Below are 24,164 nucleotides of genomic sequence, written 5' to 3' on the forward strand. Positions count from 1 at the left end.
CATAACACTGCCGTGAGACGACTCCACAATAATTATCCCCCTTGTCTATTAGTACGGTCGGAAACAATGCGCATTGCACTGGAGACAGCTTTGCCATTATGTTTTGGCAGCGAGGAAGTATGATTGAACTATAATAGGCGAAGGATGAGAAAATCCCAGAATGACACTTACAATGCAGTTTCTATAACAATGCCTGATACAGAAAGGGGGAGAAATAGAAACAAATGATTAAAATATTCCATTTCATGTTGCGAAGATATGTATCAATGTGCTATATTTTCTTTGCTTGAGGGTTAGTCACCCCTCCCTTTTTTTTGATTACTGGCTCTCTTTCCAAAGTTTGGGGGATTTCACACAAATTGCTTTATTTGAATAAGGAGAGATGAGAATGGAGGATGAGATAGGCACAGAGACCAGGAGGTTGGAGGGGGATGGAGATCCTAAATTAGATGTGCTCTGCTGTGTCGTGATGACACCGCAGAGAAAAACAGATGCTGGTGTTTGGAGTGGGCTTTGACATCTTGACTCAGACACTCAAGATGTCAAGTTTCCTTTGAAAAAGTCAACAGCACGACCCACTGTTTATCATCTCATCTACCTCCTCCGAGGGCAAGGTTCTTGGGCCTCCCCATTTGTCCAGGCAACAACCTTGTGAGGTTTGTTTGGCTAAGAAATGGCCCCAAGTCACCTTATTAGCTCGATGACCAAGTGAAGATTTGGACCCTGGACTCACTGGTCCTGATCCAGCAGTCTAAACACTATGGTGCACTAAATTCATACTCAGGGAGTGTGAATAGTCTGCCTATGGCACTCTGGGAAATATGTGGGTCTGCAGGATGGCTCTGTAGCCCAGCAGGTGAATCTTCTCCAGCTTGAGGGTCAAATTCACTTGTGGGACCAGAGACAAGAGTGGGCGGACCAATGGATGCATATTTTACCCTTTGTGCCTTTGTGCCGTAGGCTGGTTTCTACACACTCACATACATATGTCCTCCATCCATTGTCAGAATTCAAGGGTGCATTGCAGCCAAGCAAAAAACCTCAAGGAGGGTGTGGCGTTTGCCTCCTAGGTGGGTCATAAGGAAAGGGTTAAATGAGTGTGATGTGATTGGCCAGTGGAAACTGATAGGAGGAGTTAGAGCGAGAGTTGGTGTTGTGTGGATGTCAGTTGAGAGTTGGGAGTTGGAGAAGGAAGAGGAAGGAATAGTCTCTGGGTTGGTTGGTTGAGTTGTGTTGTGAGAGAGTGAGAGGAATTGTTAGGTGGAGTCAGATAGTTAGTTGGGATAATCAGTTTGAAGTTGTTAGGAACATTGGGTCACTAAAGAAACTAAGATTAAGAAACTGCCAAGAAAAAATAACTGAAACCATAAGCTTGTTCATACCTATAAAATAAACTTGATTATTTGTTAATGTTAACAACTGTCTGAACTCCTTGTGTACCCATGAGAAACGGGTTGGTGGCAGCGAAGAAAGCAATCATAATGGTGGCACAGGGTCAATAGACTGTCAAATCGCCATAGAGGGTGCAAAGCAGGGCCAGAAAGGAGCATAGCTTGGGAAGTGTGTGTGTGTGTGTGTCATGAGGAGAGCCCCAGGTGACTGCATCTGGCATGAAGTTCTCTATTTCTGCTCTATAGGAGAGGCAGATGGGTGCTATGAGGAATGCATTGTCAAAGCAGGCCTGGTCTATAGATGAGGCAAGGTGGCCTCGGTCCTGTATACCTGAAGGAGCGTCTCCACCCCCATCATCCAGCCCGGACACTGAGGTCCAGCACCGAGGGCCTCCTGGCAGTTCCCTTGTTGCGAGAAGTGAGGTTACAGGGAACCAGGCAGAGGGCCTTCTTGGTAGTGGCGCCTGCTCTGTGGAACACCCTCCCAGCAGATGTCAAGGCAATAAACAACGATTTTACTTTGAAAAGACAACTGAAGGCGGCCCTGTTTAGGGAAGTTTTTCATGTCTGATGCCGTCTTGTTTTTAATATTTGGTTGGAAGCCACCCAGAGTGGTTGGGGAAACCCAGCCACATGGGCGGGGTATAAATAATAAATATTATTAGTAGTATTATAAGGTGAGGCACCTGCCCTGAGTGCTGGAAGCCCAAGAGGCAATGCCCATGCAGGCAGTGGCACCAGTTTCTGGTGAGGACTCACAGAGCATACAAGATTTCAGTGAGATCTTGTGAGATCTTGTGCTTTGCAGGCACTGCCACACAACACAGATGAGAGAGGCATGGTGTCACCAGTGGTATGGCAATGGGGGGGGGACAGCAGTGGGAGGGATGTAGCATGTTCTGGTTTTGAAATGGGACACACCTCCCCTGTGTCAAGGACTCAAAGAGTGGCATGCTATGGGGATATCCCTTCCACCAGCATATCATCCAACTTTTGAAGAACCCAAACTGGGATGTACATCTTTTCGCATGCACTCCTGGGTGAGTCACATGACCCGTACCTTGCTCTTGCCCTCCCAAAAGTGCTTGTGGGGGGGTTAAGAGCACAGTGCAAGAGTGTGTGAGATTGTGGCACCCAAGATAGCTGCCATGGTCACGTGTGAAAAAATGTCCCATTTCCCCCCTGGAGCATTTGGCAGGTTTGCGCCAGAGTGTGCATATAGATTATTGCCTGTCTGTTAATATCTCAGAAACAAGAGTAGGGGATGAATGTTCAGGGCTGGGGACTTTTAATAATGCACTGAGTCTCTCCCGTAGCTAGTAGAGGTATTATGCAGATTTGCTTAGTTAAAATTGTTTTCACAAGTGACAGAATTTGACTCTACTGGGCGTGGCATTTGCTTCACTATTGCACCCTCACCCCCGGCCATGCAACTGTGTGCAGATTTGACAATAGGCATGGGAGAAGGTGCAATGCAGTAAAGGAGGCTCTTGAGCAGCGATGGGGAACTACCGAGTTTTTTGCTTTATAAGACTCACTTTTTCCCTCCTAAAAAGTAAGGGGAAATGTGTGTGCATCTTATGGAGTGAATGCCAGAACAGCAAGAGGGATTGCTGCTTTCCCTGCACAGCGATCCCTCTTGCTGTTCTGGCTTCTGAGATTCAGGATATTTTTTTCTTGTTTTCCTCCTCCAAAAACTAGGTGCGTCTTGTGGTCTGGTGCGCCTTATAGAGTGAAACATACGGTATACCTCTCCAGCAACCATCATCCCTGACCATTGATCATGGGCCTAATGGGATTTGGATTCCAACAGCTGTTGCAAACCCAAAGGTTCCCCATCCCTGCTCTAGGTGAGAGTTTCCTGCCCCTACAGTTACAGTGGTACCTCGGGTTACATACGCTTCAGGTTACATACGCTTCAGGTTACAGACTCTGCTAACCCAGAAATAGTGCTTCAGGTTAAGAACTTTGCTTCAGGATGAGAACAGAAATTATGCTCCGGCAGCGCGGCAGTAGCAGGAAGCCCCATTAGCTAAAGTGGTGCTTCAGGTTAAGAACAGTTTCAGGTTAAGAACGGACCTCCGGAACGAATTAAGTACTTAACCTGAGGTACCAGTGTACTTATGATTCTTGGGTGCTAAAGCAAAAGTGTGTTCCCTTTACAGGCTCCTTTGCCATGCAAATTGCAAAGCTCATACCAGCCCTGGGGAATAAATTAGTCTGCAGTTCTGGATATCAGTTAACTATGTGGACCTGTATATGCACAGGCTGTGCCTCCGTCTCACTTCTGCTGATCAGTGGAAAACCCTGTTCAGATTCAGGCTTGGTTTCTTTGACACTCCCCATTTCCAAACTTTTCTCTATACACGCTTGAGGACTAGCACTTTTACCTTTGGAATAAATAAAACATTTCCGCTCCTCTGGAATCCGCCTTCTGCTGCAGGCACCTGAACCTGAGGGATAAACACAGAGCCTCAGCTTGGAAAATGAATGGTGACTTTGGAGTTCACTCAGGCTGCTTTGTTTGCTCTTGTCTGTCTCGTTAGGACAATTACTGTCTTCCGCCTGAGCAGCTTGACTCAGTTTCTGGTTCAGCCTTCGGAATGGAAAGGAGGAGCTCAGCACCAGGACGACATCTTATGTGCGGCGTTTCTGCCCCCGCAGACTCTAGTTACAGGTAGTGGAACGTTTATTGCCCAATAGATCATCCTGAGATTAGCGGTTGGGTCCGCCGTCATCTATACGCATGGCGAGAGATGATCCTGCCCAGCCTGGCTTAGCTACTCAGCTCTTGGCAGAGCTGAATTACTTACAAGACACAGACAAATGACATCTTTTAAGAAGCAGACAAAGAAAGTGTGTCATCAAGTGTGTCATGATGGGATTGATACTCCACCTCCTCCTCCTCTGCATGGGATTGGGCAGGGAAAGCTCCTACCAAGTCAGTGGAATGAGATTCATAGAAGATGCCCAGGTGGGTCTGGATGTTGCCAGAGAAGATCAAGAGAGAGGCGTGGGACCCCTTTTTGCTCAGGCTGAAGCGTTTTCCTAACTTGGAATGAGCATAGGTCAGGGGTTCCCAACCTGTGGCCCATGGAGGCCGTTTAACTGGTCCATGAGCTGCCCTTGAACTGAGCCGCGCACTCGGCGAGTCCCTGCGTACTGCGCTAAACCAGCATGGTGCGGGGACTCTCTTCTGCTGCTCCAGAAATCACTTTTGCCCATGCCCAGACATCGGAAATCACGTCCGCACATGTCTGTGGTGCTGGAAATCGCTTCTGTGCATGCCCATGTGCAGGCGCGATTTTCGGCGTCTGAGCATGCGCAGAAGCGATTTCCGACGCTGCAGACATGGATCTCTGCAGGATCTCCACAGGAGTGATCCAGCCCATGCCCAGTAAGCCTTGCTGACTGCTGGCTTAGGTTTTGTCACATGGCTTATTGACATTCAATCAGTTTGGATCAGGTCTAGTTGAACATTATTATATCCCGTAGTCAATGGTGGTGGAGAGCAATCAAAACTCTCCACCAATGGTTGGTTGATAAGGGAAAATGGGGCACTGCCCCACCAACCTCAGTGTGCATTCAGCGCTGCCTCACCCTGCTTGCCAGGCATACAACCAGATGAGGGGACAACCTTGGATGCAGAGTCCTAGTTTCCACCTTGTAGAACTCTGCAACGGGGAGGAGGAAGGAAAAACTCGAATTAGCTGGCCCCACCTGTCATTGGCTCTGAATCCAGCTACTGTTGGACTCCTGGACTTCTGCCCTACCAATCACAGTGAGCACTAGCCCCCACTGCTCTCTGCTTGACAACCCACAATTTTGGGATGCCCAGTTTAGTGTTACTACAATGTGCCTACCCTCCCCCCTCAGGCCCATAGGTTCTCTCTTTCCCCTCATTCGTGGTGTGGCTGTGAGGAGGAGTTTGGAAGCTCGCTGGGTTTGAACTCGACAACCCATCCGAGCCCAACAAACAGTGGTTAATCTTAACTATGGTTAGTGGAAACAAGCCAACTTCAAAAGTCACCTCCACCTAACATGCGAAATCAATATATGATCTGAATTGTTGAAGCAACTAAGGGGGCATGGCAGTAGGAGGGGTTGGATGCAATATTTTCTTGAAAACAATAGTTTTTAAATATAAAAACTATGCTGATATGATTGTTTGGTTTTGCCCTCACCTTCAAATAAGAGCCAAGCAAGTCACAATGTGGCCAGCTCAGCTTTAGAATTTAAAGCTCCTAATCACTCAGTGGGCAGAATCAGGCTACAAATGGTCCCAAGATGCTCTCTGTGATGGACGCCCCATTGGTTAAACTTTATCCTTTCTTGTCAACCTGCTGGCAGGATCAGGATGTATCCCAAGTATTTGATGATGTGTCTTGAAATTGAAAGCTGCAACAATGCCTCTCCTGGGAGTATGGGCCACGACCTCTTGCTTAAATGCTGAGTCAGCTGACCTGTTATATATTATAGATTCTCTTTGCAAATGAACCTGATGTTTGATCCAAAGTCAGTTGCTGTTCAGTACCTTTCGAACAGCTAAGCACAAAGAACAGTATCCAGCAAAGCAGATCTACTAATGCAATGACTTTTGACCGTACCACAGAACCTCCTTTCCCTGGGCCCGCTAAATCTGTTCTGGTGGTTCCATTGTGCAAGCTGGAATTTTTGTGAATCTACTTCATTAGATACTGCCCAAAGCTTGGAATCTGAGACAATTGAACATTTAAGGGAAATGGCATTGAAATGTTCACCTGATAAGGAAAGCTGAATGCTGGAAACAGAAATCAGATGGGACAGTAAGATTGGGTGATACAAGGTATAGGTTGTATGACTTAATTTAGCATCTGTACAACAGAATTTTATTGTATTTTCTTTGAAATCAGACCTTGCTGTTCTTCTAACAGCTCTGGCTTGTATTCCCCTGTGAAGCCACAAAAAGACATTGCATTTTCACAGCACATCCCCCACTTTAAAATAAAAAACTCACGTTACAAAATTTCATTTTTTATTATAGCCCACCTTGAAAGTGCATCGACTTTTCATTGTCTATTTCAGGGAGTTCGGATGGTGACATTGTTGTATGGAATAACAGCACAGAAAGCGCCTGCTCTAAGCTGCACTTGAATTCCAGGAGATCACTGAAATCCAGCTCAGGTCAGCATGAAACCATCATATAACCCAAATTTTATGAGAGCCAAAAAACAAACAAACAAACAAACAAAAACCAAGGGGAAAAAAGGTGCGGGGTCTCTGTAGAGATGGAGAGCACTAGGACCAAGGAGGAGTGTGATGATTCTACCTTCCTTAATTTAGGGAAGGAAAATAACATTGACCAACAAAACTGCAGGAGGAACCTTTATTTGGAGTGTTGTTCATGCAAGGAGCACCCAAGAATGTAACATTAGACCAGAGGGTCATCAACTTTTTTGGGCCAGTAGGCATATTGGGTGTATTAGTGCCAGTCCCAAAATGGCTGCCATAGGGTGCAGCATAACTCAAAATGGCTGCCATGGGCTGTGGCATAGCACAGAAGTGTTGCTAATGAAACAGCAGAAAAAGAGACAGGGTCACGAAAATGGTGCAAGACCCTGCACCAGCAGCCTCATCAATGGGGAGAAGGCACCTTATCAGCTGAGCTTCATTCACAGGGGGAACCTTTTTGCATCTCTCCTCTGTCCAGAACAGATGGGGAAAGAGGGTGCCCCATCCTGGCCTCCAATGATATGTGGAGATCCAGTGACAAGTGGAGCAAGTTGAGTGTAGGCGAGAGTCTGATCTAATGCACTGAACAAGAAAATTCACAAGCCTCTTGAGCATTGTTTGTTTTTGTGGAGATACTTATTGAGACATTTTTCAGGCACTGTAACAGGTACTGGTGGGTACACTGCCACCCGCATGGTCCACATTTTCAACTCCTCCACAAAGCAGGATACTGCCCACCGTGGCCCTAGCTCTGAATGTACTGTAGATGCCTGAGGCATCTTTCTAGACCACCCAGTGGAATCTGATTCCACAGAGGTAGACCAAGACAGGTTAGACGGGAGCCATGCCTCTCCACAAACCTAGATAGTCACCCCAAGGGACATTCACTTTATCCCGAGGGTATAGGAGAAGCAGTGTGGAGAATACAGATCCTAAGATTCACTGGGATAACAAGTTGCACATGGAGCTGGTAATCTGCACTATCAGTCCAAGAATAATTTGACAAGTATCTGCCCCTGGTGCCAGGAGTGGTGGCAAAATGCTCCTTATCATATGGGCGGATGTTACAGACAATCAGTTCCCCGTGTGGTTGCAAAGCTGCTGCGAACAAGTTATCCACTTGGTAAATGATCGTTTGTTTTCACCCTCCTAGCACCCTAAGTCTCTCATTCTGTGGGATCAACCAGGCTAGAAAAACTTTGATCTATGAAATCACTAACAATGAGTTCCAGCTCTGGGATTGTTTATGCCTTTGCTGCGTCAGAGTGACAAAGCGTCGGCAGCGAGGTTGGGATGGGGCTCACTAGTTCCCCATCGCTCTCAAGGCTATTGCTTCTGTTTATTGTCCCGGATCTACGTCAGCGTTTCTTTACATCATTACCTCCAGCAGGGAACATTCCCTTAATTTTCGCCTTTTTTGGGTGAGGGGTGATAAATAATTGCAGGCCACCCTCCCGGAACAGAGCCTGGCAGAGCTTGCCTGCCCCCCCTCCTTTGAGGCTGTTCATAACCTGAAAAATTTCATTTGGTTGAAAGTCTTCACACTCTAATGGTTATCATACATTAAGCGCTGTGCTAGCAGGCAATGCGTAATTGTTCCCTCCTCTACAAACCACAGCTTCCATTATGGGAGAAATACTGGTGGATAAAGTGGGGTGGGGGTGGGGGGCAGAAAAGGGATCTGTAGCAGGGAGAGAAATTAACGTTACAGACTTCCGGGTTGGCGCCATCGCCGAATGGCGGACTCCCTCCGAGCTCCGGAGGGAGTCTGCTCGGCAGGGGCTGGGTCCTACCGCGCCGGCGACGCGGGGACCCTTAGAAACCACGGGAACGGATCCCGTGGACATGGTGACTCGGCTGGCACCGTTATCGCTCTCCCGGCTTGTGAAAGAGCCTTTTTAAAGGCTACGGATCGGGCGCCGGGGAGTAGCGTGGTGCTTTGAGTCCTCCGCTTCCCCTGCCGGGCGCAGCCGCATGCCATTCGGCGGAGAGCGCTGGCTTCTTCCAAAGGAAATTCGGACAATTGATCAACAACCCGTGAGTAATTGGGCAACCGGGTTTAAAAGGAGGAAAAAAGAAAATTTTTTCCGGATTTGGCACGAGCGGGAGGGGATCCAAAAAAGGAAGTCAGTCCCCTCCCTGATTGTAAACATGCTAAAACAAGGACTGAGAAACCAAGATCTATTCAGAAGCTTATTGATGATAAAAATTACCAACTCCACGATGTGAATTATAAGAACTGTGCTGGAGGAGAGGAGTCGAGGGTGAGGAAAAAGCAACCCCCCCCCCTGGGAACCGGGGCGATTCGGACAGCCTGGCGAAGAGAGATGGAGATTTTGACAGCTGTCAAAGGAGCTGTCAAAACTGGAAATTATAAAGAGGACTTTGCTACAAGTTCTTTGCTGGTTAATTTTGTTACAATTTGATATAAATATGGATATAAACTGTCGGGAAAAAGAAACAACAAATTGACTTTTGGATTAGAGGATACAAAGTTATTGTAATCCCTCTAGAGGGGATTCGGGACATTACAAGTGTCGTATGTGGAAAACTACTCTGGGATGTGTAAAGGTCTTATCTCCTGGGAAAGCTGCAGAACTGAAATATTATTTTGTCTACAGAGGTGACTATAACACAATAGAATCTTCTATTGAAGCAAGAAAGGAACTGGACGTAAGTCTGTGTCCCTGAATAACAAACCTCTGTAGAGACGTTAAATTTTGGAACAAGAATGTTTTGACAGCTGAACAAGACAGAAACCTGAGAAACCAAGAAATAAAAGAGTAGATGACTGAATACGACACGGAAAGAATAATGGGAGGAGCAACAAAAGATTAAAGAAAATTAAAGGCCTCTATTAGATTGGATTTTCGACGTTAAACATCATTAAGACAATCAAATCCGAAGAAAACAGCATGATGGACTGAGATAAATTTGGCTGTGGACTTAAGATCTCCAGGCCGACAACATACAGACAAATGGACATGGGGAATCAAAACCGGGGAAGGGAGGGGGAACCTTAGAATCCAAAGGCTTTGTAACCAACTTTTTGAATTTCTCTATACTTTCTATCTTATATTCTTTATAACTTTGATATTTTACGTTTCTGTTTTTTCTTTTTTTTTAGAAAGGGGGAACTCGTGGAAGAAATGAGAGCGGATCTTGGGGAAAATTTTGTTCTATTATAAGACGAGGAGTGATGCTAAGATGGTGTAAATTTAAATTGGTTTATGAGTATAATATATTAGGTTTAATTGGGGATGAGAACTTGTGGAACCAACTTAGATAAAGGGGAATACAATCGGGAGGGGAAGGAGGAAGTCCCAGAAAGAAGGTTATGAAAAGAAGGGTCTAAGTTAGTTTCTCTTTTTCTTTCTTTCCTTTATCTTTCTTATTTTCCTATTCTGTTATTATTGGAAATTTTAATAAATATGATTATAAAAAAAAAAAAAAGAGAGAAATTAACGTTACAGAGGGCTTTGACAAATCGTTTTTACATGTTTCTTATTTAGGTTTCTTGACACTTCTCCCAAGACAAATTTTAAAAGGAAATATATATATATCTTTAATCTTCTGAAATCCCACTGTCTAGGTTGCCTATAAAACACTAGGCAGAATGATATGATAGGGCACTTTTGCTCTATTGCTTCTATGTCAGCCACAGGAAAGGAGGTTTCACCCTTCCTCCCTTTTAAACACCCAAATGGGAGAATGCCTAATTTTCGCTGTATAAATAATCCCTAGATCTATCTAGATGTGCCAGGAACAAACTCTAATGGATATGAATGCAATTACTTTGTTGAAGGACGATTTCCCGAACACTTGAGAACCTAAAAGGCAGGGTGGAGATTGTAATGAGCTAACAGGACCATCCGTCAGCCCAATTCAGTGGATCTGGCTATCATCAGGCCGTTGTATTCTAGACCAGCATCATTACAATAACATGTTTTGGAGTCCTATGAGAACTCCAGTGGTGCTGGCCCAAGATGTGACCCCTATTATAAAATAGGGCTCAAACTTGTCCCTTTGGCAAGGTTTGCTGCTCAGCCAAGTGCTCAACATCTGCAGACAGAGTCTGAAGGGCAGCAGTTGAAGAAGGAGCAAAAAGGGTTTTCTTGTGTGTGTGTGTTTCTTTGTGGCTGGTTAGCTGTTTTCCCTGTGTAAAGGTCAGAGGGGGCAGGGTTTCTGTTGAGGCAGGGGATTAGCTGTGGGAGGAGCTTATCAGAGTCTGAAGGGCAGCAGTTGAAGAAGGAGCAAAAAGGGTTTTCTTGTGTGTGTGTGTTTCTTTGTGGCTGGTTAGCTGTTTTCCCTGTGTAAAGGTCAGAGGGGGCAGGGTTTCTGTTGAGGCAGGGGATTAGCTGTGGGAGGAGCTTATCAGAGTCTGAAGGGCGCGCGCAGTTATACCCATCTTTTAGATTTAGGGGAGCTAGTCTCAAACGTTTGTTGGGGGAGACCTAGGTTTTTTTTGTGTGTGGGGGGGGGGAAGTTATTTGTCCTGTCCTCAAGCTTTTTATGATGGAGGACCTCTGTAGCCACCCCCAACGACACGATCTCAAGATGGAAGGGGAGGGAACAGCTGCAGTCGCCTGTGATTCCTGCGCAATGTTTGCCATCTTGCCAAAGGTTGCAGGCAGCTTTACCTGCAGCAATTGCATGTTGATTGCCCTTTTAAAAGACAAAGTCCAGCAACTGGAGGAACGTGTAGCTACGCTCCAAAGAATTAGAGAGCTGGAGCTCTTCTTGGAAGCAACAGAGCACACCGTCTCCACCAGGGAGGAGACAGGGGACTCCCCTGAGAAGGAGGCTAGTTCACCAACACAGGAGCCAGATATATGGAGAAACGTGACTCAAAGAAGTAGGAGGCCCAGGGTTCACTCTGATTGTTTAGAAATACACAATCGCTTTGAGGTCCTCTCCCCTAGCATGGAAGACGAAGAGCAGACTCCATTTGAGGATCTCTCCCTCATTACAGTCGATCAGGTATATGAAGACGAGCAGCAAAGTCAGTCCTCAGGGAATGTGCAGGCGACCTTGGAACGGACAGCTCACGGAAGAACCCCGACCAAACCCAAGAGGAGGCGTGTAGTGGTGATAGGGGATTCCCTACTGAGGGGAACAGAAGCAGTGATCTGTGGGCCTGACAAGATGTCTCGGGAAGTGTGCTGTCTCCCCGGGGCTAAGATCCAAGATGTAACTGAACGACTGCAAGGAATCATAAAACCCACTGACGAATACCCCTTCCTCTTGGTTCATGTGGGAACCAATGACACTGCAAGCAATAGCCTCCAGAAGATCAAAAGAGACTACGAGGCTCTCGGCAGGAAATTGAAGCAACTAAATGCACAAATTGTCATCTCGTCTGTCCTCCCAGTTGAACGACGTGGCCCAGGGAGAGAGGGGAAAATAGTGGAAGTGAACAGCTGGCTTCGCAAATGGTGTAAACAGGAACGGTTTGGATTCTTAGATCACGGACTGCAGTTTCTTGAAGATGGACTTCTGGCAAGTGATGGGCTGCACCTCACAACGGTTGGGAGAAATGTTTTTGCCAAAAATCTCAGAAACCTCATCAGGAGGGCTTTAAACTGACTAATGTGGGGGAGGGAGACAGTGCTCCTGAAGGTAGGAGTCTATCAATTAATGAAGATGATCATCCAAATGTCATAGACCAAATGGAGCAAACAGCACGCGGACCTAGTGGAGGGAGGAAAAAATCCTTAAATAAGAGACACGGGGGAATGATTAATGGACTTCAATGTCTCTACACTAATGCGCAAAGCATGGGAAATAAACAAGATGAGCTTGAGCTCTTGGTACAGCAAACTAAATATGACATAATAGGCATCACTGAAACCTGGTGGGATAAGTCCCACGATTGGAATGTAATAATGGAGGGATACAATCTATTTCAGAGAAACAGACCAGACAAGAAAGGAGGAGGAGTGGCGTTATATGTCAGGGGTGTGTATACCTGTGAAGAGATCCAAGATTTAGAACCTCAAAGCCAAAGTGAGAGCATTTGGGTCAAAATTAAGGGAGAGAAGAATAACAGAGACCTCATTGTGGGAGTTTACTATAGATCCCCAAGCCAAACGGAGGACATAGATGATGCCTTCCTGGAACAGATGGCCAAGCATGCAAAAGGAAGGGAGATAGTAGTAATGGGGGACTTCAATTACCCGGATATTTGTTGGACGTCAAACTCAGCCAAGAGCATAAGGTCAAACAGATTCCTCACTGGCCTTGCAGACAACTTCATTGTCCAGAAAGTGGGAGAAGCAACAAGAGGAACAGCCATTTTAGACCTGGTCCTAACCAATGTTGATGACCTGGTTAGTGGGGTAGATGTGGAAGGATCATTAGGCGCGAGTGATCATGCTCTTCTGAAGTTTACTATACAGCGGACAGTAGCAGCCAAGCATACTAGGACTCAATTTCTTGACTTTAAGAAAGCCGACTTCATAAAACTTAGGGAAGTGCTGGGTGAGATCCCATGGACAGCAATACTAAAAGGAAAGGGAGTTCATGATGGCTGGGAGTTTGTTAAGACGGAGATAGTAAAAGCACAACGTCAGGCAATACCAATGAGACGAAAACATGGAAGGTGCCTAAAGAAACCAGGGTGGCTATCTAAAGAACTTTTAACTGAATTAAGATTAAAAAAGGATGTGTACAAAAAATGGAAAAGGGGGGAAACCACCAAAGAGGAATTCAAACAAATAGCCAGCACGTGTAGACACAAAGTCAGAAAAGCTAAAGCACAGAATGAACTCAGGCTTGCTAGAGAGGTTAAAAGCAACAAAAAAGGCTTTTATGGGTATGTTCGTAGCAAAAGTAAGAACAAAGAAATAGTGGGGTCACTCAGAGGAGAAGATGGTGAAATGCAAACAGGGGACACAGAAAGGGCTGAACTCCTCAATGCCTTCTTTGCCTCAGTCTTCTCCGATAAAGAAGACAATGCCCGACCTGAAGAATTTGAAGCAAATGATTCAGCAAAGGAAACACAGCCCAGAATAACTAAGGAGATAGTACAAGAATATTTGGCTAGATTAGATGTATTCAAGTCTCCAGGGCCAGATGAACTGCATCCAAGAGTATTAAAAGAACTGGCAGATGTGATCTCAGAACCACTGGCAGTCATCTTTGAGAATTCCTGGAGAACAGGCGAAGTCCCGGCAGACTGGAGGAGGGCAAATGTTGTTCCTATTTTCAAAAAGGGGAAAAGAGAGGACCCAAATAATTACCGCCCAGTCAGTCTGACATCAATAGCAGGGAAGATTCTGGAGCAGATCATTAAGCAAACAGTCTGTGAGCACCTAGAAAGGAATGCTGTGATCACCAATAGTCAGCATGGATTTCTGAAAAATAAGTCATGTCAGACTAACCTGATCTCATTTTTTGACAGAATTACAAGCCTGGTAGATGAAGGGAATGCAGTGGATGTAGCCTACCTTGATTTCAGCAAAGCATTTGACAAGGTGCCCCATGATATTCTTGTAAAGAAGCTGGTAAAATGCGGTCTTGACTATGCTACCACTCAGTGGATTTGTAACTGGCTGACTGACCGAACCCAAAGGGTGCTCATCAATGGTTCCTCTTCATCCTGGAGAAGAGTGACTAGTGGGGTGCCACAGGGTTCTGTCTTGGGCCCGGTCTTATTCAACATCTTTATCAACGACTTGGATGATGGACTCAAGGGCATCCTGATCAAATTTGCAGATGACACCAAACTGGGAGGGGTGGCTAACACCCCAGAGGACAGGATCACACTTCAAAACGACCTTGACAGATTAGAGAACTGGGCAAAAACAAACAAGATGAATTTTAACAGGGAGAAATGTAAAGTATTGCACTTGGGCAAAAAAAATGAGAGGCACAAATACAAGATGGGTGACACCTGGCTTGAGAGCAGTACATGTGAAAAGGATCTAGGAGTCTTGGTTGACCACAAACTTGACATGAGCCAACAGTGTGACGCGGCAGCTAAAAAAGCCAATGCAATTCTGGGCTGCATCAATAGGAGTATAGCATCTAGATCAAGGGAAGTAATAGTGCCACTGTATTCTGCTCTGGTCAGACCACACCTGGAGTACTGTGTCCAGTTCTGGGCACCACAATTCAAGAAGGACACTGACAAACTGGAACGTGTCCAGAAGAGGGCAACCAAAATGGTCAAAGGCCTGGAAACGATGCCTTATGAGGAACGGCTAAGGGAGCTGGGCATGTTTAGCCTGGAGAAGAGGAGGTTAAGGGGTGATATGATAGCCATGTTCAAATATATAAAAGGATGTCACATAGAGGAGGGAGAAAGGTTGTTTTCTACTGCTCCAGAGAAGCGAACACGGAGCAATGGATCCAAACTACAAGAAAGAAGATTCCACCTAAACATTAGGAAGAACTTCCTGACAGTAAGAGCTGTTCGACAGTGGAATTTGCTGCCAAGGAGTGTGGTGGAGTCTCCTACTTTGGAGGTCTTTAAGCAGAGGCTTGACAACCATATGTCAGGAGTGCTCTGATGGTGTTTCCTGCTTGGCAGGGGGTTGGACTCGATGGCCCTTGTGGTCTCTTCCAACTCTATGATTCTATGATTCTATGATCTTTGATGAGTGAGCTTCATCTTAAAAGAGTGAGCTCTATTGCTGTAGAAACAAATGGGTAGGCCTTTCCTCACCTGGCTAGTAGGTAGAAGAACCTACCAAACTAGCACTTTGAAAGCATGTCAGTGCAAGCAGATAAATAGGTACCACTGTGGCAGGAAGCTAGATGGCGTTTCCATGCTCTCTGGTTTCCATCATGGTGTTCTGTTGCGCCAGAAGCGGTTTAGTCATGCTGGCCACGTGACCCGGAAAGCTGTCTGCGGACAAAGGCTGGCTCCCTCTGCCTGAAGCAAGATGAGCGCCGCACCCCATAGTCACCTTTTACTGGACTTAACCATCCAGGGGTCCTTTACCTTTTACCTCGAAGAACAATAGACAGAGTTGTTTGTGAGAGCTAGAAGCTAAATGTTGGAAGATGGAGAAAGAAGCATATCTTGCTCTGTGCTGGTCTTTGGGGCTCCCTTGGAAACCTAAAAGGGGGGGATCTATGTGAGTGTTAATCCTATGAGCCCCCATGTCCCATGCTCAGGTGGTATATTTGTGTAAATAAAACCATATTTCCTAAAGATACCATAGTCTCCATCGACCTTCATTCCAAGGAAGAAGTGCAGTTGTCCCTGGAATCTCTCGCTGCTTGGAAATACGAGTAAAGCATAACAATATTATAGCCATTTCCTAAAATCTGGTTGTATGCCTGCACAATTTTGTAGTCATATATGAGGAAGCCTTTCTACCAAACTTCCCCAAATTTAAAAAGCAGCAAGAGGCTGTGGAAGTTTCCTATGTTGTCTAACAAAAGGCAGGCCTTATTTCCAAAACTTATCTTCTGATTTGCTATGCAGCGGCAGCAATTTTATAGTTTTGAACCCATAGGCCATAACAAAACTGAACAAGCATATAAACCGAGGATGGCGTGTAGGAATGAAATCATTTCAGAACTGAGCAAACATATCAAAATGCAAATGATTAAAATCAACAAATCTCCTTGTAAAAAAGATGTTGCCTTCTACGCCAAAGAGGTATTTTAAAAACTTTCGGCAGTAAAGGTGAAAGAGGCTGCTTGCTCAGAAACCCACCTCTCCCCAATTGCAATGTGAGTGACAGTTCTCTCTAAAATAATAATAATAAAAATATATTTGCAAGGAAGTAGGAATGCTAACTTCTTTAGGTATAATATAAAGTAGGGGTAATTAGGCAAGAGGGAGAATTTCGGTTCAGTTTGCATATTAATGAGTGTTTAAAATTTAACAGTCATCCCAGGGAACTGGTTGGACGCTTCATGAATTTCAGAGTGTAGCTCTCTAAGTATGTGTAAGAACGTTTTCTCCTCCTGCCTACCCATGACCTCGCCATTTCCAACCTTCTTCTGCCTTGTCCTTGGGTCTATTTCAGATAAGAGGAGCCCTGCTGGATCAGGCCAAAGCTCCATCTAAGCCCAGCATGCTGTTCTCATAGCGGGAAACCTAATAGCAGGATCTGAGCATGACAGCAACTCTCCTCACCTGCGATTCCTAGCAACTGGGATTTGGAGGAACAGTGCCTCCAAAAGGATTAGCTGCTCTTTGTAAAGCATCCCATGCAGCAGGGATAATAATAATGATAATTTATTATTTATACCCTGCCCATCTGGCCGGGCCTCTCAAGCCACTCTGGGCGGCTCCCAACAGAATATTAAAAATGCAGTGAAACACCAAACATTAAAAACTTCCCTAAACAGGGCTGCCTTCAGATGTCTTCTGAAAGTCAGATAGTTGTTCATTTCCTTGACATCTGATGGGAGGGCGTTCCACAGGCCAAGAAGGCCCTCTGTCTGCTTCCTTGTAACGTCACTTCTTGCTGTGAGGGAACCACCAGAAGGCCCTTGAAGCTGGACCTCAGTGTCCAGGCTGAACGATGGGGATGGAGATGCTCCTTCAGGTATACTGGACCAAGGTCATTTAGGGCTTTAAAGGTCAGCATCAACACTTAGAATTGTGCTCGGAAACATACTGGGAGCCAATGTAGGTCTTTCAGGACTGGTGTTATATGGTCTCGGCAGCCATTCCCAGTCACCAGTCTAGCTGATCGCCAGTGTGATGTCCATGACAGACTGTCCAAGTGTCCCTATTTTCCAGGGACCTTTCTGTATTTACAGAAGCCATCCTGGTTTCTGATTTGGTCCTGGAATGTCCCGCTTTTCCTTAGGATGTCCCTATTTTCACCAGAGAAATATTGGAGGGTATGGAGTTGTGTAACCCCTGAGCCAAGGAGATAAGTAACTATACAACCTGTTATATACTGAAGTTCTCCCCTGGGCCAGCAGGGGGGACACTGTAGATAGTTTTCACTAGGTCCACATATGCAAATAAGGGATTGAAAGTGACGTTCAGTGATTGGATAGTTACAGAAAGTGGTTACTGTTACGTTCTAGCGGAGCTCTATATAAGTAGGCTGGCTGAACCTTTCAGTTCAGTCCTGTTCTGGCCTGTGAATAAACAAGAGCTGTTTGAAGAATCGCTGTGTCATCTGATATGTTCACCCACAACTTAACACAACCTTCAGAAGATATCTGAAGGTAGCCCTGCATAGGGAAGTCTTTTAATGTATTATTATGTTTTCATATATGCTGGAAGTTGCCCAGAGAGGCTGGGGCGACCCAGGCAGATGGACAAGGTGGAAATAATAAAATTATTATTATGGAATAGGACGTCCCTGTTTTCAGTGGAGAAATGTTGGAGGAATTGCCCTGGGTGGACCTGCAGAGTTCTTCCTTGGTGTGGAAAGAAGCATTCTGTTGTGGCCAGCAGAGATGATGTCAGGGCGAACTGGTTTGCGGTTTGTGTGTGGTTCCCACGATAGCTTCTCCTGGTTGCAAATGTTCCTTGTGGGCCCCAGAATGTTACTGACCCCCATGTACAAAATTGGCTCTACATAATAAATCAATAACACACATACGACATGAGAAATGTGCAAAATGGCATAGGTTTTCTAGCTCAGGTATGGGCGGAAAAGTACATTGGGACCTACTGGTAGTTCTCTGGTGATTTGCAGTAGATTGACCAGGGGTTTTGATTCCCAAGTGTGGAATAGAAAGACTTTTCCTGCTTAAATGGGGTTGCCCAAATGGGAATTGGAAAAAGAAACCTTAACCAGGAGTGGATGGCGTGGTATTGAAAATAGGCTCAGAAGCACCCTATTCTTCAATTCCAACAGTATTTCGTAGCTGGATATGGCTGGTAAATCCTGAGGTTCTAATGAAAAACAAAATTGATCTGGCGAGCCTAAAATCTGCCTGCCTCTGTAGTTCTTCAGAAAGCCAGCTTACATTTTTTTAAATATAAAAAAGTGCAAGTTCCTAGTTGGCATGGCTGCATTTGTTTTGGGGGCTTTGGGTGAGAAAGGGAAATTACCGCTGGCACACAGGTGGGACCTCTCTCCCTGTCCCTCCCTGCCCTGGGGTTTCCCTTCCAGCAGCTCTCATGCCAAGCTCTGCAAACAGCTTTTTAAAAACCCAGAGGAGTTCTAAAAGCAGTTTTGAGACAGCTGCTGAGAGGGGAAGTCATAAAAAAAATTAAGCTGAAGTGCGTACGGAGAAAGCACCTGTGCTTGGGGAGGTGGCCGCTGTTGGCATCTCGAGAGCATACATTTCTTTTTTTAGACCCTAATCAGGAGCTTCTCTCGCAGGCTCTCAGATGCAGCGGAATGTAACTTCTGCTGGCAGGCTGTCCTCCAGAAGACACACACTATCTGCAGCTGACTACGCCAACTCTGACGAGAACTGTCATGCCATTACTAGGCTCTTCTTCCTGGAGGCGAGGAACGTTTCAGTGTCAGGTAAGGGAATGGCATTTCATTTTCTTCGGTCATTTGGATGAGGGGTGAGAAGGGAAGCTAGACCACTTGACCGGCCCTGCTGAGAGAGCAGCCAGCTCTTCCTCTTTCTCAAGTATCACCTCGGAAAAGCAAAAGGTGTTCTATCGGACTGCAGAGCAAGGGAGAGGTGAGAAGTAGGGTGACTCTGCTGGGCAGAAGAAGAAGAGGAGTTTGGATTTGATATCCCGCTTTATCACTACCCAAAGGAGTCTCAAAGCGGCTAACATTCTCCTTTCCCTTCCTCCCTCACAACAAACACTCTGTGAGGTGAGTGGGGCTGAGAGACATCAGAGAAGTGTGACTGGCCCAAGATCACCCAGCAGCTGCATGTGGAGGAGTGGGGAATCAAACCCGGTTCACCAGATTACGAGACTACCACTCTTAACCACTACACCGCACTGACAACTTCCCTTTGGTGCTTCCTTTCTCTGAACAGTTTTCATCCCAGCTTGTTTTCATAAGAATACCATATTTTTAAGAACATGCTCACATTTGATTCCCCACTCCCCTTTTCCTTCTGTACCATCTTTTTGATTGTAATTCTGAGAGCAGGGACTGGCTGGTTTTTTTTATATATATATAAAAAACGCACTCAGTAAACTGCTGTGAGAGCTTTTTCAGCTGAAGAATGGTGTAAAAATGCTTTTAATAAAGAAAGTGTGGATGCATGCCAACTCAGCCTACAAAGCAATCCTAACTGCAGGAAGCCAGCATAAATTAGACCAGTTCCGAACTTTGTTCAGGAGGAATATGACCAACATCACCCTTTTTTCTGGCTAAGTTCTGCTGGGTTGCTTGGACACATGATTGAGCTGGAAGGGTTTTGGAATAGGTGAAAACCTCTGCTTGCCCTGACACACAAGGAAGCCCCCACCACAGCCCTTTTGGCGGACTGGTTTAAGTTTTGCTGACTGAGCCCTCGTCGAGAAAGCCCAAGATCTGCCATATCCCAACTCTCTTGACCTAAGGGATCTCAGGTTTGGATTGTGCTGTTAGTTGAATGTTTACAAGTGACAGCAGGATTACTCCCAGTATTGGCCAATATAGTCACTGGTGGTAGGAGGCTTTGACCCCTGGCCTCCCACCAACTCATTCCTCTTCCCCAGAATGTGGAAGTTTTCTTCATAAAGAAGATGAGTCAAGTTTCTTGGCCTTTCACGACTACCCTTTTCTGCAGCCTTTCCTCTGGATCTACAATGATGTCCTTTTCGAGATGGGAGCGACCAGGTTCTGTAATGGGGTTGTGTCACTGATTTATATAACGGCATTATGAAAGTTGCTCTTTAATTTCCAGCCCCTTCCTTGCAATTCCTAACACTGAGACTGCCCTTTTCACTGCAGAAGCAAAGGCACACCTGCGTAAACGCATGCGAGACATGCCAGTTACGGAATACCAAATAACACTACCAGAGAAGAGATTCTTCCTTCTTCTTTTGGGTTAGGATCCATCTCATATGAGCATTAGGAAAGGAAACCTTTTTTGCAGCCCAGTGCATAGCTACTCTTGTGGGAAACCTTCCAGACCCCTGCAGAAATGAAGCTGAACTTTCTGCTCACCAGCTTCTTAGCAGAGAGTTAAATCCTGCTGGGTGCTCCTTTTCTAGCATGTTCACTGTAGGGAAGTCCTGGTGAAGCAGTCCTTACCTGCCTCTTCTTATCCCCCCGTCCCCGTCCATCTTGCCACCTGACCACCCCACCTTTTGACTGTTGCAGATATTAAATATTGCACAGTTTGAAGCGACTAGAAGCATAAGAACTGACTCCTTTAGAAATGAAGCATTGCCCAGACCCATGAAAATATCATTTAAATTCTTACTGCCAGAACTTTCTTCAAAACAGAATTAAAACATCAAAAATATCTATGCAAAATCTTGCACTGTCCAGCACAAGCTCAGCATCTTACAAAATATGAAATAATCCAAACAGACCTAAAAGCAAAGGTGTCTCTCTCTCCAACCTGCTTTTCACATGTGACTAACAGCCACCCCCCTTTCAAGATGGCAGATTTGCAACTCAATACCTTTATCACTTGATCAAAGGTTCACTCTCAAGGCAGAGTAGAGAAACAATCAACAGATAATTAACTAGTTACAGTTCGGAGTCTTTTCGAAAAACTCTTGTGGAAAACCCCCAGTCTTTGCAATGCACATTTAGCCATATTAAGCTTTCATTAATACATATACATTTTTCATTTCTGTGTGAATTGAACCATTATACTTAACATTGACAGTCCTGGATCATTCTGGGTGGGCCAACCTGGTCTGGAGCTATCTCAATCCAATCCAGTTGAGGCCCGAATCAGGCTGGTTCAGTTTGAGATCGCCACCGCTCCTCAATTCTGCCTCCAAATTCTAACTTGCTTTTTCGTGTTTGGCTTTCTCCTCAGTCTTGCCTCCTGATTTGCCCCATAGCTCCTCTTCCCTTCTCCTGCCTCCCCCCAGATTGTTGCCCATGGCCCAGACCTAAGAGAATTGAGCCGACTGTCCCTGAGATAAGACTGCAAATTCCAATAAGCCAAATGAGCAAATGTGTAGGAGAAGGCTGTTTGCATGCAGAGAGTCAAACTCACTATTGATTTATACCCCTTGCAAGCCAGCAAGGCGCTGCAGGATGTTAAGTCATGATAGAATTTGGTCCAGTGGGGAGTTTTGCAGCAGCTAATCTTGAGAGTATAAAACCGTTTCTCATCTTAGCAGCTTTTTTCCAGGTGTTTTCTGAATCAAATTATCGTTATTTCCCTCCAAGGCAAATTGGAATCTTTCTGCAGATTTATCTGCAATGATTTGGGAAATCTGTTGCCTTAAGGGTTTATTTAGGGTTCTTCAGTGTCCATAAAGAACATACAATTGACAAGAAGAACTTTGGTTTGCCAAAGAGAAAACCATTTACATAAAGATTTACAGTCTCGTGTGAAACTTTTGCAAATAGAAAAATAAAAGGTTGTGAAAATGAGTTCCCAAGGCCCAATTTCTTTTTCCTGTAACTTCTTTCAGTTTGGGGAGCCAATGGATTGAACCGTATTTCACTGCTGCTGGAAAGCTGCAGTATTAAAATGGAGACCAAAAGCCAAACAAACAAAATACAAATCTAACTGGGTTCATGCCCAGTGGGAGAATTGCTTGTGGTTAGAGAAGGACAGTTGCATTGAGAAAGTTAAGCACAGAAAGTGATGCACAGTGCCGTTGTACTACTCTCGAGCAAGACACGCTAGAAAAAAATAACAATTCAAGTTCAAGGCTCCAGTTACAGATAGGTAGCTGTGTTGGTCTGCCATAGTCAAAATAAAAAAATTCCTTCCAGTAGCACCTTAAAGACCAACTAAGTTAGTTCTTGGTATGAGCTTTTGTGTGTATGCACACTTCTTCAAGGCTGTAATCTTAATACTCTGGGTACACTCACATGGGAGCAAATGCCATCGGACTTACCAGGACATGCATCCAGGTGACATGGGTTTTTTTATTTTATTTTAAAGTTTCATGCCCTGCCTTCCAATCAAGCAATTCTCAGGACTTATTATCAATAGACTGAAATACATCACACAAACGCAAGCATGCCCCAGCAACCCTTAGCCATCTTGCCGATGAATAGGCCCAACAGATGTTTTCCTTTGGACCTGCTGTTGACTGATATTTGAACCTGAGTGCTCTTTCTGGGAGGGGTGGGGAAGCAAACACTTTACAGCTGGTCTTTCTCTCTCTGTCTTACACACACACATACACACATTCAGGGGTGGGGAACCCCTCTCAGCCTGAAGCCTGCATTCCCTCCTAGTCAACTTTCAATAGGGCTACATGCCAGTTGTCTGGAAACAAAAGTGGGTTGAGCAACAAATGTTAACATACCATTTCCATGTATAAAACGAGGATTTTCTACTGTAAAATAATGTTTAAAAACGGGGGTCATCTTATACACGGATAGTGCATAGGGGGGACTGGTGATTGGTTGCAGCTGCGCGCTGCGTCTTGTCAGTGGTGCTTTGGTATGTGATTGTTAGCTGCGGCAAGGGATGCTTTTGATTGGCTGCTGCTGTGGTAATTTGGTGTGTGATTGGTTGTTTCGTCAAGGGCTGCTTTGGATTGGCTGCCGCTGCAACTCTTGGGCGTTTGAGTCCTGTCTGCTGTGGTTGAGTGGACAGGCGCTTGTTGGGTTTTGCGAACGCGATTGATTGTCAGCGTTTGTTAGTCGGGTCAGTGATTTTATGCATCTCCCCCCCCAAAAAAAAACAAAACTCAACAACCTTGGATAATCCCGCCCCCCCCCAAAGCTCCACACTCTGGACAATCCTCCCCCAAAAAAGCTCAACAACTTTGGGCTATCTCCCCCCATTTTCTTAAATTTGAGTGCCCAGAAATAGGGGGCACCTTATACACGGGGGCATGTTATACACAGAAAAATATGGTACTTGCCCATCTCTCTCTCTCTCTCCTCCACTTAGGTAAGCAAGAGCACGATCAGAGTTCAAGGGCTTGCCAGGCAAAAGCACACAAGGAGAGTGCAAATCAGCATTACACAATACTGACTCCCATGGGGCGTTACATCCCATGTTTCTCCTGAGGACGGGGAGAAGGAAGAACCTTAGTTCAATGGCAGAGCAAATGTTTTGCATACAGAAGGTGCCAGGTTTAATCTTCAGCAGGTTTCTGAAGTAACACATTTGGAAAACACCCTAGAATCATAGAATCATAGAGTTGGAAGAGACCACAAGGGCCATCGAGTCCAACCCCCTGCCAAGCAGGAAACACCATCAGAGCACTCCTGACATATGGTTGTAATGGCCTCTGCTTAAAGACCTCCAAAGAAGGAGACTCCACCACACTCCTTGGCAGCAAATTCCACTGTCGAACAGCTCTTACTGTCAGGAAGTTCTTCCTAATGTTTAGGTGGAATCTTCTTTCTTGTAGTTTGGATCCATTGCTCCGTGTCCGCTTCTCTGGAGCAGCAGAGACCCTGGAGTTATTTGTATCAAAATGGGAAGTCCTCAAAATGTATTTAAAAAATAATTATAGCAGCTTAAATTCTGTTGCAGCATTTGATTAATTTCAGTAGTAGTTTTAAGAAGACCTAAGACTAACTAAGAAGCAGTTTAATCATGATAATAGCTTGTATCAGCAACAGG

The 24,164-nt window shown here is 45.3% G+C and overlaps 1 protein-coding gene across 4 annotated transcripts in view; it reads left to right on the plus strand.

Moving 5' to 3' along the window:
- The window catches only part of WDR49 (WD repeat domain 49), a 107,756-nt gene that overhangs the window by 65,917 nt on the left and 17,675 nt on the right, over positions 1-24,164 (plus strand). For all 4 annotated transcript variants that reach the window (XM_082223984.1, XM_082223986.1, XM_082223983.1 and 1 more), the window contains 3 exons: positions 3,938-4,068; positions 6,456-6,554; positions 18,860-19,009. In XM_082223984.1, the coding sequence (XP_082080110.1) occupies positions 3,938-4,068; positions 6,456-6,554; positions 18,860-19,009 (380 nt within the window). The remainder of the gene's footprint in view (positions 1-3,937; positions 4,069-6,455; positions 6,555-18,859; positions 19,010-24,164) is intronic.

Source organism: Podarcis vaucheri (assembly GCF_965113315.1).
Source record: "Podarcis vaucheri genome assembly, chromosome: 5".
In the NCBI taxonomy this organism is placed as follows: domain Eukaryota; kingdom Metazoa; phylum Chordata; class Lepidosauria; order Squamata; family Lacertidae; genus Podarcis; species Podarcis vaucheri.